The sequence below is a fragment of the Neopsephotus bourkii genome, unplaced genomic scaffold (genome assembly GCF_033783945.1).
Source record: "Neopsephotus bourkii isolate Nb327-2 ecotype Australia unplaced genomic scaffold, CSIRO-AGI_Nbou_v1 NB_1624, whole genome shotgun sequence".
Classification (NCBI taxonomy): Eukaryota; Metazoa; Chordata; class Aves; order Psittaciformes; family Psittacidae; genus Neopsephotus; species Neopsephotus bourkii.
Window position 1 is genome coordinate 7,385,503 of NW_026902099.1, and position 13,083 is coordinate 7,398,585.

The 13,083-nt window shown below is 40.2% G+C and overlaps 1 protein-coding gene across 7 annotated transcripts in view; it reads right to left on the reverse strand.

Annotated features, from left to right (window-relative positions):
• Nucleotides 1-13,083, reverse strand: part of PTPRZ1 (protein tyrosine phosphatase receptor type Z1) — a 141,922-nt gene that overhangs the window by 34,794 nt on the left and 94,045 nt on the right. For 6 of the 7 annotated variants that reach the window (XM_061372981.1, XM_061372983.1, XM_061372984.1 and 3 more), the window contains exons 11-12: nt 7,742-7,785; nt 1,481-5,048 (exon numbers count right to left, since the gene is read on the reverse strand). In XM_061372981.1, the coding sequence (XP_061228965.1) occupies nt 1,481-5,048; nt 7,742-7,785 (3,612 nt within the window). The remainder of the gene's footprint in view (nt 1-1,480; nt 5,049-7,741; nt 7,786-13,083) is intronic. The other variant, XM_061372988.1, reaches the window with a different exon arrangement.

A 13,083-nucleotide genomic window follows, 5' to 3' on the forward strand; every position in this document is an offset into this window, starting at 1 on the left:
TACTCCAGTCTCATATAATCCTTTTTACTGTCGATAACAATTAAAATGACACCCATATGTAAACTATAAATCTCTAATGGTAACACTCACTCACATTAGTACCATAGGTTGTGAAATATTGATGCTATTTTTTCTGATTTTTAAAGAAATATGTATTTTGCATAATGAGGTAACTACTTACTTACTGAACTAACTCACTTATTGATAAATTTTACAACACCTACCTTCTTAGAACTCCTACTAATTTCAGTATGGTTTTGATTTTTTGTTTTCCATGTTTCACATTCTACTGGGCCCAGCTACACAGAGTGTAAATTTGCCACTTTTTCATATTAGTATTCTAATATGAAAATATAACTCTAATGTACATGAGTAATACAACCTCATGTGATTTAACTGCGCATTTGTAGGACTGGCCCGAAAATTTCCCATGCTCTCTGAATGCCATTCTTTAGTGGGTTTAGTTGAATGATACTGCCCTCTACAGATGCCGTGAGTACTTAATTGAAGTTCAGTTAATTTTCTAAAATACCAGTTTAACATTGTTCTGTGTTCTGTTTTGCGCTTTTTTTCCAAACATCATAGATAATTTCTGACTTTACTCTTGGATTTTCAATACTCTAACAGGAGACAATGGAAATTATGTGTCTGAATACTTTGTGTTTTCCATAAAGCATTTTTCAATACACAAGAATGTTTTATATTTATCAGCTTTTTATCCATGTGAGGTTCAGTTTCGCTTTCTGACCTTATCCTTGGAATCACAGATCACAAATACTGCTGGTGACTTTAAGAGAACTAAATAGGAAAGCAGCACTAAATAGAAATATGTACAGGAGAATCTGGCCCCAAGTATTTTGGAAATATTCAAATCTGGCACAAAAAAATCTGCATTTCACTGAAATCTGAAGGTGGCATACAGGGTCAGAAAGAAAATGGCTGTTTTTATGAGTAGGATAAATCAGAATCAAACTGAAGCATCTACTTCCTTGCCCAATACATCTTAGAAAACAAAACAAAACACAAGGAGAAAACGTGCTGCTGTAAGTTAAAAACCAGAAACTCAGGGGCATGGTTTCCTCTGCTGTATTTCCATAAAGGCAGCACTTGTCTTTGTACAGAGAACTTAGGTCTCTCTTAAACCTTTAAAACTAAAATGAAACAGGTAACATTAAAACAAATTCTGGTTTCAGATTGAGCGCCACCCAACTTCTGCTGACAGTACACATCTATCCAAAAGCAGAGTATGAATCTTCTTACTGAAGAATATTTCAGGTGCAGTTTTAAGTAGCCAGAAGTAGCATTCACAAGACAGACAGGTCAGCATGCACCCCCTGTTCCCCAGTGCTTCTTTAATTACACCCAGTGGCACTGTTATGTTCTCCTTTTATTATATGTAGATAAACTTCTTATTCTCTATGGCACAAAAGTATCCTCTCACAGCTTTCCATGCTATTCATTAGACTTATCCATAACTAACCTGCCTCAGAGATGTTGAATACTGATGGGTGATCACTAATAACAGATGAGGCTGATGACTGTGATGATCCAGGAGTTAATTCTGAGTTGCCTGCGTCAACTGCCCCTTCAGTGTCTCTCTCATTAAGATCAGGAAAACTGAAATCTGTTGAAGTTTCATTATCATTAAGGCTATCTGAGGTACCTTGACCAGAACCACTTTCTTCATCACTTGTAAAAACAGCCCAAGACTTAGACTCTGACGTGTTTTGCAAAGGGACGCTAGCAGTCTCAATATGGTTCTCCAAAACTGTTGAGTCGTTGTGCTTCTTAGGCATCATGCTTGCTGTCAAAGTTGGTATGGATGTATAATTATGCCTGTCCGTGGCACGGTTCATCTCACTGTCTGATGCAGCAGCTGAAATTTTGTCTTCTTCAGGTTTCTTAGAATGTGAGCTTATAATTAAGTTACTCTGATCCTTGTTATCGTTTACCTCTGTATCTTGTTCCTCAGCTACCACATCCTGAGCTTCTCTATGGGAAGTGCATGAGATACAGTTACTTACAGGGAAGCCATCGTCATATTCATCGTAGTCATCCTCAGCTACAGGAGGCCACAAATCAGTACTGGACATTATACTAGGAGACAAACCAGAGGATTCTCTGGAAGGAACCAGCAACCTACTCAAAGTTACAGGGATCTCACTTTTGGGAGGAACAGCCGTAACAGAAATACGTACATTTGGTAAAGGAAGAGTGTGATGAATGGACACGCCAGAACCAGAAACAACTGCAGGCACACTGACAGGATCAAAACCAAGTGTAGAACTTGAAGAGACACTGGCAGCCTCACTTCTTTCAACACTTGAAGAGATATGGCTGTCTGCAGGAGTAGCTACATGTGATAACTTATCACCTGTTAGGAAGGGAGTTGTTACAGCATTCACTGCTTGTGGGGGGGAGGCATTTGTGTTTTCTAAACTGGTCAGCTGGAATGAAAAATTGCTACTGTACAATGAAGGCATAACCTTCTGAACATCTTCACTGTTAAGCACACTGGATGAAACATACTCCTCACTTGCATGAGAAACAGGTAAACCTTGAAGTGGTGCTGTGGGCTTACTAAAAGTGTTGGAGATCATGTTGTCAACGGAAGGTGCAGACGTAGAATGCAGCATGGTTTCAGTTGTAGCAGAACCTGGTTCCATTTGATGCAATATTTGGTCAAATGTAGAACTATCTTTATGAACCCTGGAGCTTTCAGCCAATATTGGCTCACTAGGCACAACTGCAGCTGTGTTAAGCAGAGTGCCATCGACAGAAGATTGTAAGGAGGATTGCAGTAATGCTTCATTATTTAATGTAGCTGAGGTCTCATAAAAGTATGGCTGAGTTGAGGATAACGTTTTGCTATAAGCAGGGGCAGAGAGAGCTTGATCTGAGCTTGCACTAAGCATAGGTTTAAGCAAAGTGTCATCAAAGGCTGGAGTTGTAACATGCAAAGGCTGAACGGAAAGATGGTTTTCTGTGAGTTTACTAATACCATGATCAAATATCTTAGTAGTGGGAAAAGCAAGAGAGACTGGAAGGATTCCCTTTGTGCTAGAAACAGGAAGTAGGCTTTCTTGCAGAGATGGATTCTGCTTAATTACATCAATACTAGAAACAGGTATAAAAAGTTCAGGTATCACTTTACTTTCAGCATTGGAAGCCATTTCACTTAAAGAAGAGGAAATGTGCAGTTCTCTCTCATCTCCATCTATAACATCACCTTTTTGAAGTATCTTATTAACATCATCAAACCCAGATGATTCATACGTAATTTCATCTACAGAATCAGAGGAAGAAACGTTAAGTACCATCAAAGTATCTGTATCAGGCAAAAGGGACTCACTACCAGAGTATGCTTCAGACCAATCCATATCACTAGATAGAGAGCGTGTAGGCTGCAGCAAAGTATCAGCTTGTGATATTACAGAAGAAGGTTTATGCACCAGTACATTGTTATAGCTGCTAAATAAAGGATCTTGACGGAATACGTCAACAGAATCGTGCACAAATTCTGTAGAGTCATAGGAAACAGTAAAGCTTTGGAGGGAGCCCACATTACTAGACAAAGCATAAGGAAGTTCAGACACTGTAGATAGTACATGCATATTTAAATCACTGCTGGATGGTTCAACTTGAGAAAACATATGAGTTCTATTATGACCAAATATCAGTGTCTCTGAAGCAGCATGAGTAGTCTGATGTGACATCACATCAGCATATTGAGCAACGCTTGGCTGTATTAATGCATCACCCTCTGCCAATGTCAAAGAAGCATGCAGGGACACCTTATCACTTGCAACAGCTGGAGTAGCACTTTGTGGAAACATTTGAGAAACTGTATACAAACGGTGAAACATTTTACTACTGGAGGAAGCAGAGGAAAATGTAAGCAAAGGTACATCATCATAGGAAGACAGGGTGGGTTCAAATGACACATCAACACTGGGAAATACAGGTGTAGCATGCAAGGTCACATCACTATCTGATGTAGCAGGGGTAGTGTCGAGCATCTGAGAGTCAAACAATAAAGGGGTGACTAGAGGAAACACTTCACTACTGTAGGAAGGTTGAAGAGGTATCTCACCATTATAGACTGGTTGAGTTGTCTGAGAGAGTACCTCACTGGCAGCAGAAGCAGAACCATATTCTCCAGAGCTTGAAGGGATAGAGTGAGGTGATAATTCAGCAGAGGAGAAAGCAAAGGTAGAATAATGTGGCAATTCTAAATCCGCATGTGAAGTGTCTTGTGAAATCACTGGGCTGCTGGAATAGGGCACTGTAGCTGGCTTTAATCCCCCTACATAACCGTCTGTGTAAATGGTCTGAGACAATTGCTTCCTGTGCGATGTATCAACAGATTGAGCTGTCTGATCCGTAGCATTATGAAACCATACATTTCCATCAGTGGAAGAAGTATGCTTTGGAGACTCATCAGAGGTTGAGGGTGCTACACCTTCTGAAGCATACTTAATGGAGCCTTGGGAAAGAACATCATGCATGCTTATATCTGGGCTTCCTGAAGGAAGCTCTTGGGAGCTCTCCTCTGTAACCAGCTGTACTGAAGAAGTGGTAACAACTGTACTCCAAAAGTCATCAGATTCCTGGTTAGGTTTAAAAGGAGTCAATAAGAAATCTTCCTCGCTATGGCCAGTAGTGGTTATTCTTGTTGGTTCAGTGCCTGAAGAAAGGTATATGTATTCTTCTTCTATGCCTTTGGTGGAGTCAATGAGTTGAGGAGGAATTCCAGTAACTCTTTTGGATTCCAAAAAAGGATCTTCCTCTTCTTCAGAAATTTCAGCAAGAGGTGGAGAAGTAGGGTAATAAACTGCTTTGAAAACATCATCCTTACCATGCAATTCTTCTTCTCTTGTTAAGTATCTATTTGTTTTAGCTTCAGTGGGTCTTGTCCCCATTTTTCCTTGACTGTAGCTGGATGTAGTCACCTGGACGCCTTTCCTTATTTGGTTTACCGTACTGTCAGTGCTAGGAGTCACTGCAGTTTCTTCATTCACCTCTGTTTCCTTTTTCTCAACTTCATCCTTTGAAAAAATATCATAGCCGAAGACAATTAAAAATATAGACACTGTACATAAATGAAAACCCAAACTGCAAAAAAACATTTTTCTGTCTCCATAAAAACAAAAGGCAAAACAAGACAACACTTGAGAATATCTCTTAGTTTTAAAGCAAAATATTTAGCTGCAAGAACAGGTATCCTCTCTTGAAAATATTACTTCGCAGTAGAAAAAAAAAAAATCCTGTCTCACAACAATTTCTTACATAGTGCTACTTTTACCCTGAGAGACAAAACCAACTCACAGTATTTATCTACTCTGTTAAAAAAGCTCTACTTCTTTCCTAATAAAATGCAACTGTATATGCAGTACACATCAACGAAAAAATGGGTTTGCTATCAGAAGTTCTTAGAGATTTGCATTAATATCCTGCTCTTCATTATCTGACATAGTAATGGAGGTTTTTTAAATATATTGATGACCTGTCCTCAAATCTGCTGAATCTTCAGTTTCTGGAGAACATTTCAGGATGGTCACCATGACTGTAATAGTTTCACAAGTCTTGTGAGTGATACCACTTGCTCTCTGTTATGATCCTTTGTTTGGTGAGCATGAATAACGATACCTTGTGAAAAATCTGTGTTGTGAATTTTCATTGTGTCCTAGATCCAAAGGGGGGGACCTAACAATCAGGATTTGGGCCGTTCTTGAGGATCTAAGTTCAAACCTTTTTACCCCCTCTCCAACTTTCCCTGCCCCAAATAAAAAAAACACAATCTGGAAGCATCTAACTTGCTCCGCAGGCATTTTTGTTTTGACCTAGACACAACATTGCTCACAGCTCCCTGTTGTGCTCCAATGTAGAACTGCACCAGAACCAAACCTGTCCAAGCAGCACTCTGCAAATTAGATTGAGGGGCGCCTTCAGTTTCTGAAGGGACTTGATTTGATAGCACACATAGCCCTAAGAGACACCAGCAGGACAGAGCCTCTTGCAAAACACAGTTGCAACTCCTTTTTCTTTTGAAGATCTGGCTTGGTGATGTGGTGGCAATACCAACCTGTCCTTATTCAAAGCGTAGTGTTGAGAGAAAACACTCAGAAGACAGGAGACTGAGACATGATTATTGGTCTAAGAAATCCTCAGTTTCCACTGTATTTTAGACTGAGTAGATCTCCCACTCCAGTACCGAAGTGAACAGAGCACAGCAGAGAGGAGAATGTAAAATCAACAGCCTTTGAAAGAAATGCCCAAGATAAAGCACTGCTGAATAAATTGTTAATTAGAGCCCTTACTACTAGGAGTTGTCAGCTTTTAGCCAGTTACACCAGAGTGAGAACTTTAACCACTAGGCTAGCGCTATGCTTCACACTGATGTCCCTTTCTCATACCAGGAATCTCTTGTGCACTAACATAATATAACATCAGGTATGACTTTCAGGTTTGGATTTCATTCTGAGAGCTAAATATGTAAAATGTCAGGACAGCAGCAACTAGACTGTGTGTCCTCAAACCCAGACTGGACTAGACAGGCCCCTGTTTCTGAAAATCTACTTTCTGTAGGGCAATGCCTGCACTTGTAAACTTTCTTGGTTCAAGTAAAAATCAGTTGACATTCACTGGCACTCAGTTATCATCCTGACAGATGCAATATAACAATCTAGCTACATAGCTTACATTACCAGAGAAATAGCTGTATTATTGGTTACTCAGTGTCCACAAATACAAGGAAGGGTAAAAATAGCCAGGTAAGCACAGACTGTCTATTTAACTAACAAGGACTTGCCACTCAGTGAGAATATGGTGGTCATAGACTGAAACTATAAAATAAAAGTTCAGAGGGAATACTTGATACAAATGTAGGTTTTACCAAAGGAACTGTCCCATGTTTTAAAATCGGTATTACAGATTGTTAAAAACATAATTGTGGTATTTTCACCTCTCTCCTTGCTGGGACACCAGAAACCTAGTTACCAAATATGAAGTCTGCAGAGGTTATCACAAAAACATCCAAAACTGTATAAAACAGAGTTATACTGTAATGTCTAACTTGAATTTTAGAAGTAAATGAACCTCCAAGTATTCTGGAGTAACTGTCAAATTCACCTGATAGCACACTCATAGGTGGCACATGTGAATGTTACTCTTTTGGACAACTGCCTTCTTCCCTTTAGTTTACTACATGGTAAGTCCACCATAGAATAATTTGGGTTGGAAGGGACCTTATAGATCACCCATTCCCAAACCCCCTGCCATGGGCAGGGATACCTTCCACTAGATCAGGTTGCTCAAAGCCCCATCCAACCGGGCAATCATAAGCAAGCCCAAGCCAGATTTCTCACTAAACAAACTAGAAAGCCTAATGTTGGGTGCCAGCTTTGATTCTGCTAAATGAACAATTTTGTCATTCATTTTCATTCAAAGGTGACAGTAACTTGATGCTCCATTTTCAAAAATATTTAGGCATACCCTGTGTTATCACTTACTTCTCCATGCATCTCCAGCACCACAGGACTAAACAGAGACATATCTCTACTTATCTAGAGAGAAATATAACTGAAAGAGAAGGCTGTATATGCATATATGAGTATGTATATATGAATGCAGAATTCAGAATTCAGCTGGTGACATAGTTTTGTAAATTTTCATGGAGTATAAATTCAATTTAGTTGAAATGTATGCATTTGAAATACTCAAATATAAATGAATGCTATACCTCATATTCTTCAGTTTCATTCAGTTCAGGAATGAGGTCAGCTTCTATAAAACAAAAATACACACCATATAATCCAACATTTCAAAATCTCAGAATTACTAATTCTGCAAGTACTCAACTGATTAATTAATATATTTATTGAATCCCAGTCTAAGATGTTTTATAGGCTTGTGTTTGGAGATTGTGTTGAGGACTAGCTTGAGGGGTAGCAATGTTCATTCAGACAGGAGATGTTCAGCCACAACAGTTTTGCCTGGCTCTAGTCTGATACTGCAACACAGGTTGGATCTGCACTGAGGAACCACATCCTGGTCAGGGAGAACCAAGTTTATGAAAACCTTTTCTATGAGAAAGTACAGTTTAATGCAGAAATATAAGTGAGAGAAAAAAAGGTAATCTGTGCACCCAGGCTTGGAGTTACGTACTAGCACAACAGCCATGCCACCATGTTCAGTGCAGTGGGGCTGCTTGCTTATTTCAGGGCAGACCAAAGAGACCCACCCTTTCTAGAGTCCAGCACTGTAAGGCCATTTTCAAACTCCTCCTCCACTTGATTTAATGTAAGGACATGAACCCACATGTATCACATCCCGTAAGAAGTCCCCAGTAAACAGGTATGAGGTGCTCAGTGAAGAACTACTCTAAGGCTTTTGAGGTCTCCTCACTTTTAGAATCATAGAATAGTTAGGGTTGGAAAGGACCTTAAGATCATCAAGTTCCCATCCCCCTGCCATGGGCAGGGACACCTCACTCTAAACTATATCACTCACGGCTTTATCCAACCCGGTCCTGAACACTGCCAGGGATGGAGCATTCACAACCTCCCTGGGTAAGCTCTTCCAATGTCTCACCACCCTAACTGGAAGAATTTCTTCCCTACATCCAATCTAAACTTCCCCTGTTTAAGTTTGAACCCATTATCCCTTGTTCGATCACTACAGTCCCTAATGAAGAGTCCCTCCCCAGCATCCTTAAAGTCCCCCTCCAGATACTGGAAGGCTGCTATGAGGTCTCCACTAAGCTTTCTCTTCTCCAGGCTGAACAACCCCAACTTCCCAGCCTGGCTTCATACGGGAGGTGCTCCAGTCCCCTGATTATCCTCGTGCCCCTCCTCTGGACTTGTTCCAATAGTTCCATCGCCTTTTTATGTTGAGGACACCAGAACTGCACACAATACTCCAAGTGCCATCTCACGAGAGCAGAGTAAAGGGGCAGGATCACCTCCTTCAACCTGCTGGTCACACTCCTTTTGATGCAGCCCAGGATACAGTTGGCTTTCTGGACTGCTAGCACACACTGCTGGCTCATGTTCATTTTCTCATCAACCAGCACCCCCATGTCCTTCTCTACAGGGCTGCTCTGAAGCTCTTCTCTGCCCAACCTGTAGCTGTGCCTGGGATTGCTCCGACCCACGTGTAGGACCTTTCTCTTGTCATGGTTAAGCTTCACATGGTTGGCATCAGCCCACCTCACAAGCATGTCAAGGTCCCTCTGGATGGCATTCCTTTCCTCCAGCGTATCAGCCAAAACACACAGCTTGGTGTCATCGGCAAACTTGCTGAGGGTGCACTCAATCCCACTGTCCATGTCAGCGATGAAAATGCTAAACAAGATCGGTCCCAACACCAATCTCTGAGGGACACCACTCATTGCTGGTCTCCAGCTGGACATTGAGCCATTGACCACAACTCTTTGGGTGTGGCCATCCAGCCAGTTCTTTATCCACCGAGTGGTCCATCCATCAAATCGATGTCTCTCCAATTTAGAGACAAGGATGTCGTGTGGGACAGTGTCAAATGCTTTACACAGGTCCAGGTAGATAACATCAGCTGCTCTACCCCTCTGCATCAGTTCTGTAGCCCCATCATAGAAGGCCACCAAATTGGTGAGGCAGGAATTCCCCTTAGTGAAGCCATGCTGGCTGTCACCAAGCACCTTGTTGTTTTTCATGTGCCTTAGCATGCCTTCCAGGAGAATCTGCTCCAAGATTTTGCCAGGCACAGAGGTGAGACTGACTGGTCTGTAGTTCCCTGGGTCATCTATTTTCCCCCTTCTTGAAAATGGGGGTTATATTTCTCTTTTTCCAGTCATCGGGAACTTCACCTGACTGCCATGATTTCTCAAACATGAAGGGCAGCGGCTTAGCAACTTCATTTGTCAGCTCCTTCAGGACCTGCGGATGGATTTCATCAGGACCCATGGACATGTGCATGTTCAGGTTTTTAAGATGGTCTTGAACCATATCCTCTCCTACAGTGGGCCCAAGGTCTTCATTCTCACAGTCCCTGCGTCTGCCTTCCAAGACTTGGATGGTGTGGTCAGAGCATTTGCCAGTGAAGACTGAGGCCAGTTCTCTTGATGGGTTCTGGAGAGGGCCCATGTTGTCCATAGTCTGTCTTTTATTTGCAATGTACCTATAGAATCCCTTCCTGTTACCTTTCACATCCGTAGCCAAGTTTTATTCTAACTGTCCTGAGGATAAATAAGTAACAGCTGAAACAGTATCAATAAATGAATCTCCTACAGCCCAGGTGAAATATCTGTCTGAGTTTAGAGTTAGTCTCTCACCCTTCTGTCTGTCTTTTTAGCTAAATCCAGTATTTTACTTCTGATGGTGGTCAGGAAAAGAGGCTTCAAAGCAGGTTGCAAGAAACCTATAAATCTGTAATAGGAACTGTCATAGATCTCCAGTGATGAAATCTAATACCCCTTCTATAGCATTAACTCATGTGACTGCTACTTTGGTCCACAGAAAGGTCCATTCCCTTTCTAAATCTTTCTAAGCCTTTCTCCTAAGCAATGTTCTAGTGCTCTACCTGTGCACCAGTGCTAGCACGCATTCTGAGGGCTGATTCACACTAAGTGAAAATGCCAGTCCCTAAGCCTGGGAAGCAATTCTAACAATAGCATCACAGAGAGCTTCAGCTCTGCATTTCCTCCACAATTCCCAAATAAAGTTGCTTTGGTATACTAGGACAAAGATGTCATCTTTACACTTCTTATCTCTGCAAGTCAGATGTGTATCTATGACTTAATTTGTATTCTCTTTGGTCTGTCTGTATCTACTTTTCAAAACAAGGTGAGACGTGTTATATGCAACATACACTAGATAAAGTTTATCAAACTAACAAGCTCATACAGCTTTATTTGTAGTTTATAGCATGTAAACAAATTTTTGCTTCACAAAATCTTCGTAAGTTGTTCTTTTGTAACAAACATTTATAAATTACTGAGTACTGAATTAGCTTTTCATTAACAAGATAGAGAAAAATGATCTTACCTCTGACTCCTGGAAGCCTAGGAGTCTCCGGGGCAGGGTGGGGAGGGGAGCAGAGGGGAGGAAGGGGTGAGGAGATAATGATATTCCCTGGCTTCTCAATGATATAAATCAAATACTGTAGTGATTAGTTTGAAAGTCTTCTCATAGTAGACCCATACCAGATAGTATGTACTCAATAGGCTTCTCTGAAAAATATTTTTAACACAGAGGAATTCTATCCATTCTTTCTGTGGTCACTATTCTTGAGTTGAGCTTTAGTCAGACTCAGTCAGAAAAATGAAATATGCACATAAAGTATACAGTAGGGTATGTGATCTCATGTAACACCAGTAAACTACAGCTTCTTGCTGTTTTCTCCATATATAAAATATACATTAACAGCACTAAATCTTCAGGAATTTTACAAACCCTATTTAAATTTAGTTGGTCACAGAAAATGTATTTGTCAAAAGCATCAGAGACACACACTTATAGAAGTTCTGTCAATCCTGTTGCTGTGGTTTTGATTTGACAGGAGATGATGCAAATTGCTAACATCCCCCAGCCAAGAAGAACCGCACCCTCCAAAAAACAACCCATTGATGTAGGTTGATGAACAAGCTTGTTTATTTTTAATGGAACCATATACTGAGTATTCTGTAGCTTACATTTTAAAATAAAATAATGAAATCATCAGTTAGAAAATTTTTTATAACTTTTCATAATCCATTTTAGTGAAAGATAGAGCAGACAAAAAAAGGTGACTATTTCCCTACATTTACGTTCAATGCAAATCTTTAGAAAACTCTCTTAAAACAATCAGATTTGTAATTGTAGAACAACGTGTACAGCACAAGATCTTTTCATTTCTGTACTGTCTTATGTAATAAACTGCGTGGCAAGAACAAAAGTTAAGCCTGTTTCTTCTGATTAAATTAGTTTTCAGATTTCTCCGTTTATCAACACAAAATTAGAAGAAAGCATCCCTAAATGGAACATTTAATATATGCTTAGTTTTTTTTAGGACAAAAATCACAAAGACAAGTTACAAAGAAATTGCATAGTTAGGCCCTCACAAAGCATTGCTGACAGCATGAGCTGCCATGAAGGAGACAGCATTTGAGAGCCTTATCCCAGCATGGGTTTTTTTTTTATAAACAACCAAAATCTACACAAAGGAAGATGAGAGGAGAGATATACTCTTATTTATCATTTCCTATGTCAGCAAAAGCATGTAACATTGGTATTAACTACACAATAAACTACTGCAGAAATTTTAGAGCTATACAGATATTATCTAGAGAGTCAAAGCACACATTTAGTTATTCAAAAAACAATTCTACCAGAAAAAAAATTGAATTGGCAAATAAAGACTGAATTTTTATCAAAGCTGACTAAAACACTATGTACATGATTCCTACCATTTTCAGTGCAGGTTGTGTAGCTACATCCAGTGACATTTACTAGGTGGAAACTAGCTGGAAAGCATTTTAGTGTGCACACACACTATCTTGCAAGATAAAAGCCTGCCACTCTGAACTGGAAAAAACAGAAGGGTTCTCAAAGTAGGGGTCTCAACAATGATCATTTGCCAAATGTCATATGAGAACTCCAGTGGCTTCCACAAACTGCGGCAGAGCATGGCCTGAAAGAGGTCCTTCCTCTTATGAAACACTGCTGAGAATGAGAGGGTTTAAACCTGGTCTGTGGATCACCCAGAACCTGCAGAGCCCTTACTAACCACTTGCACTCAGACAGGGTGGGGAGAAGGTAAGAGAAACATTTTCTCTTGCAAGCATCTCAAAAGGAAAAAGTTAAAACAATGGTTTTCAGTTTTCTGAACACCAGATTTGTGTTGCACAGTATACTCAAACTTCCCTCATTAAAAGTAAACACTCCAACGTCAGAATTCTTCCTGGAAAAGCCTCATCTAATGCTTTTCCATGACTCATGCCTCACTTTAGCTCTTAACATGAACATGAATGGGTCTGGAGGTGACTGCAGTGAATTTCATCTTAGTTAAACTGGCTTAATCAGAGTAATTCTTGAAAATGAAAGTTTTAGTTTATGCTTTATGTGAGTC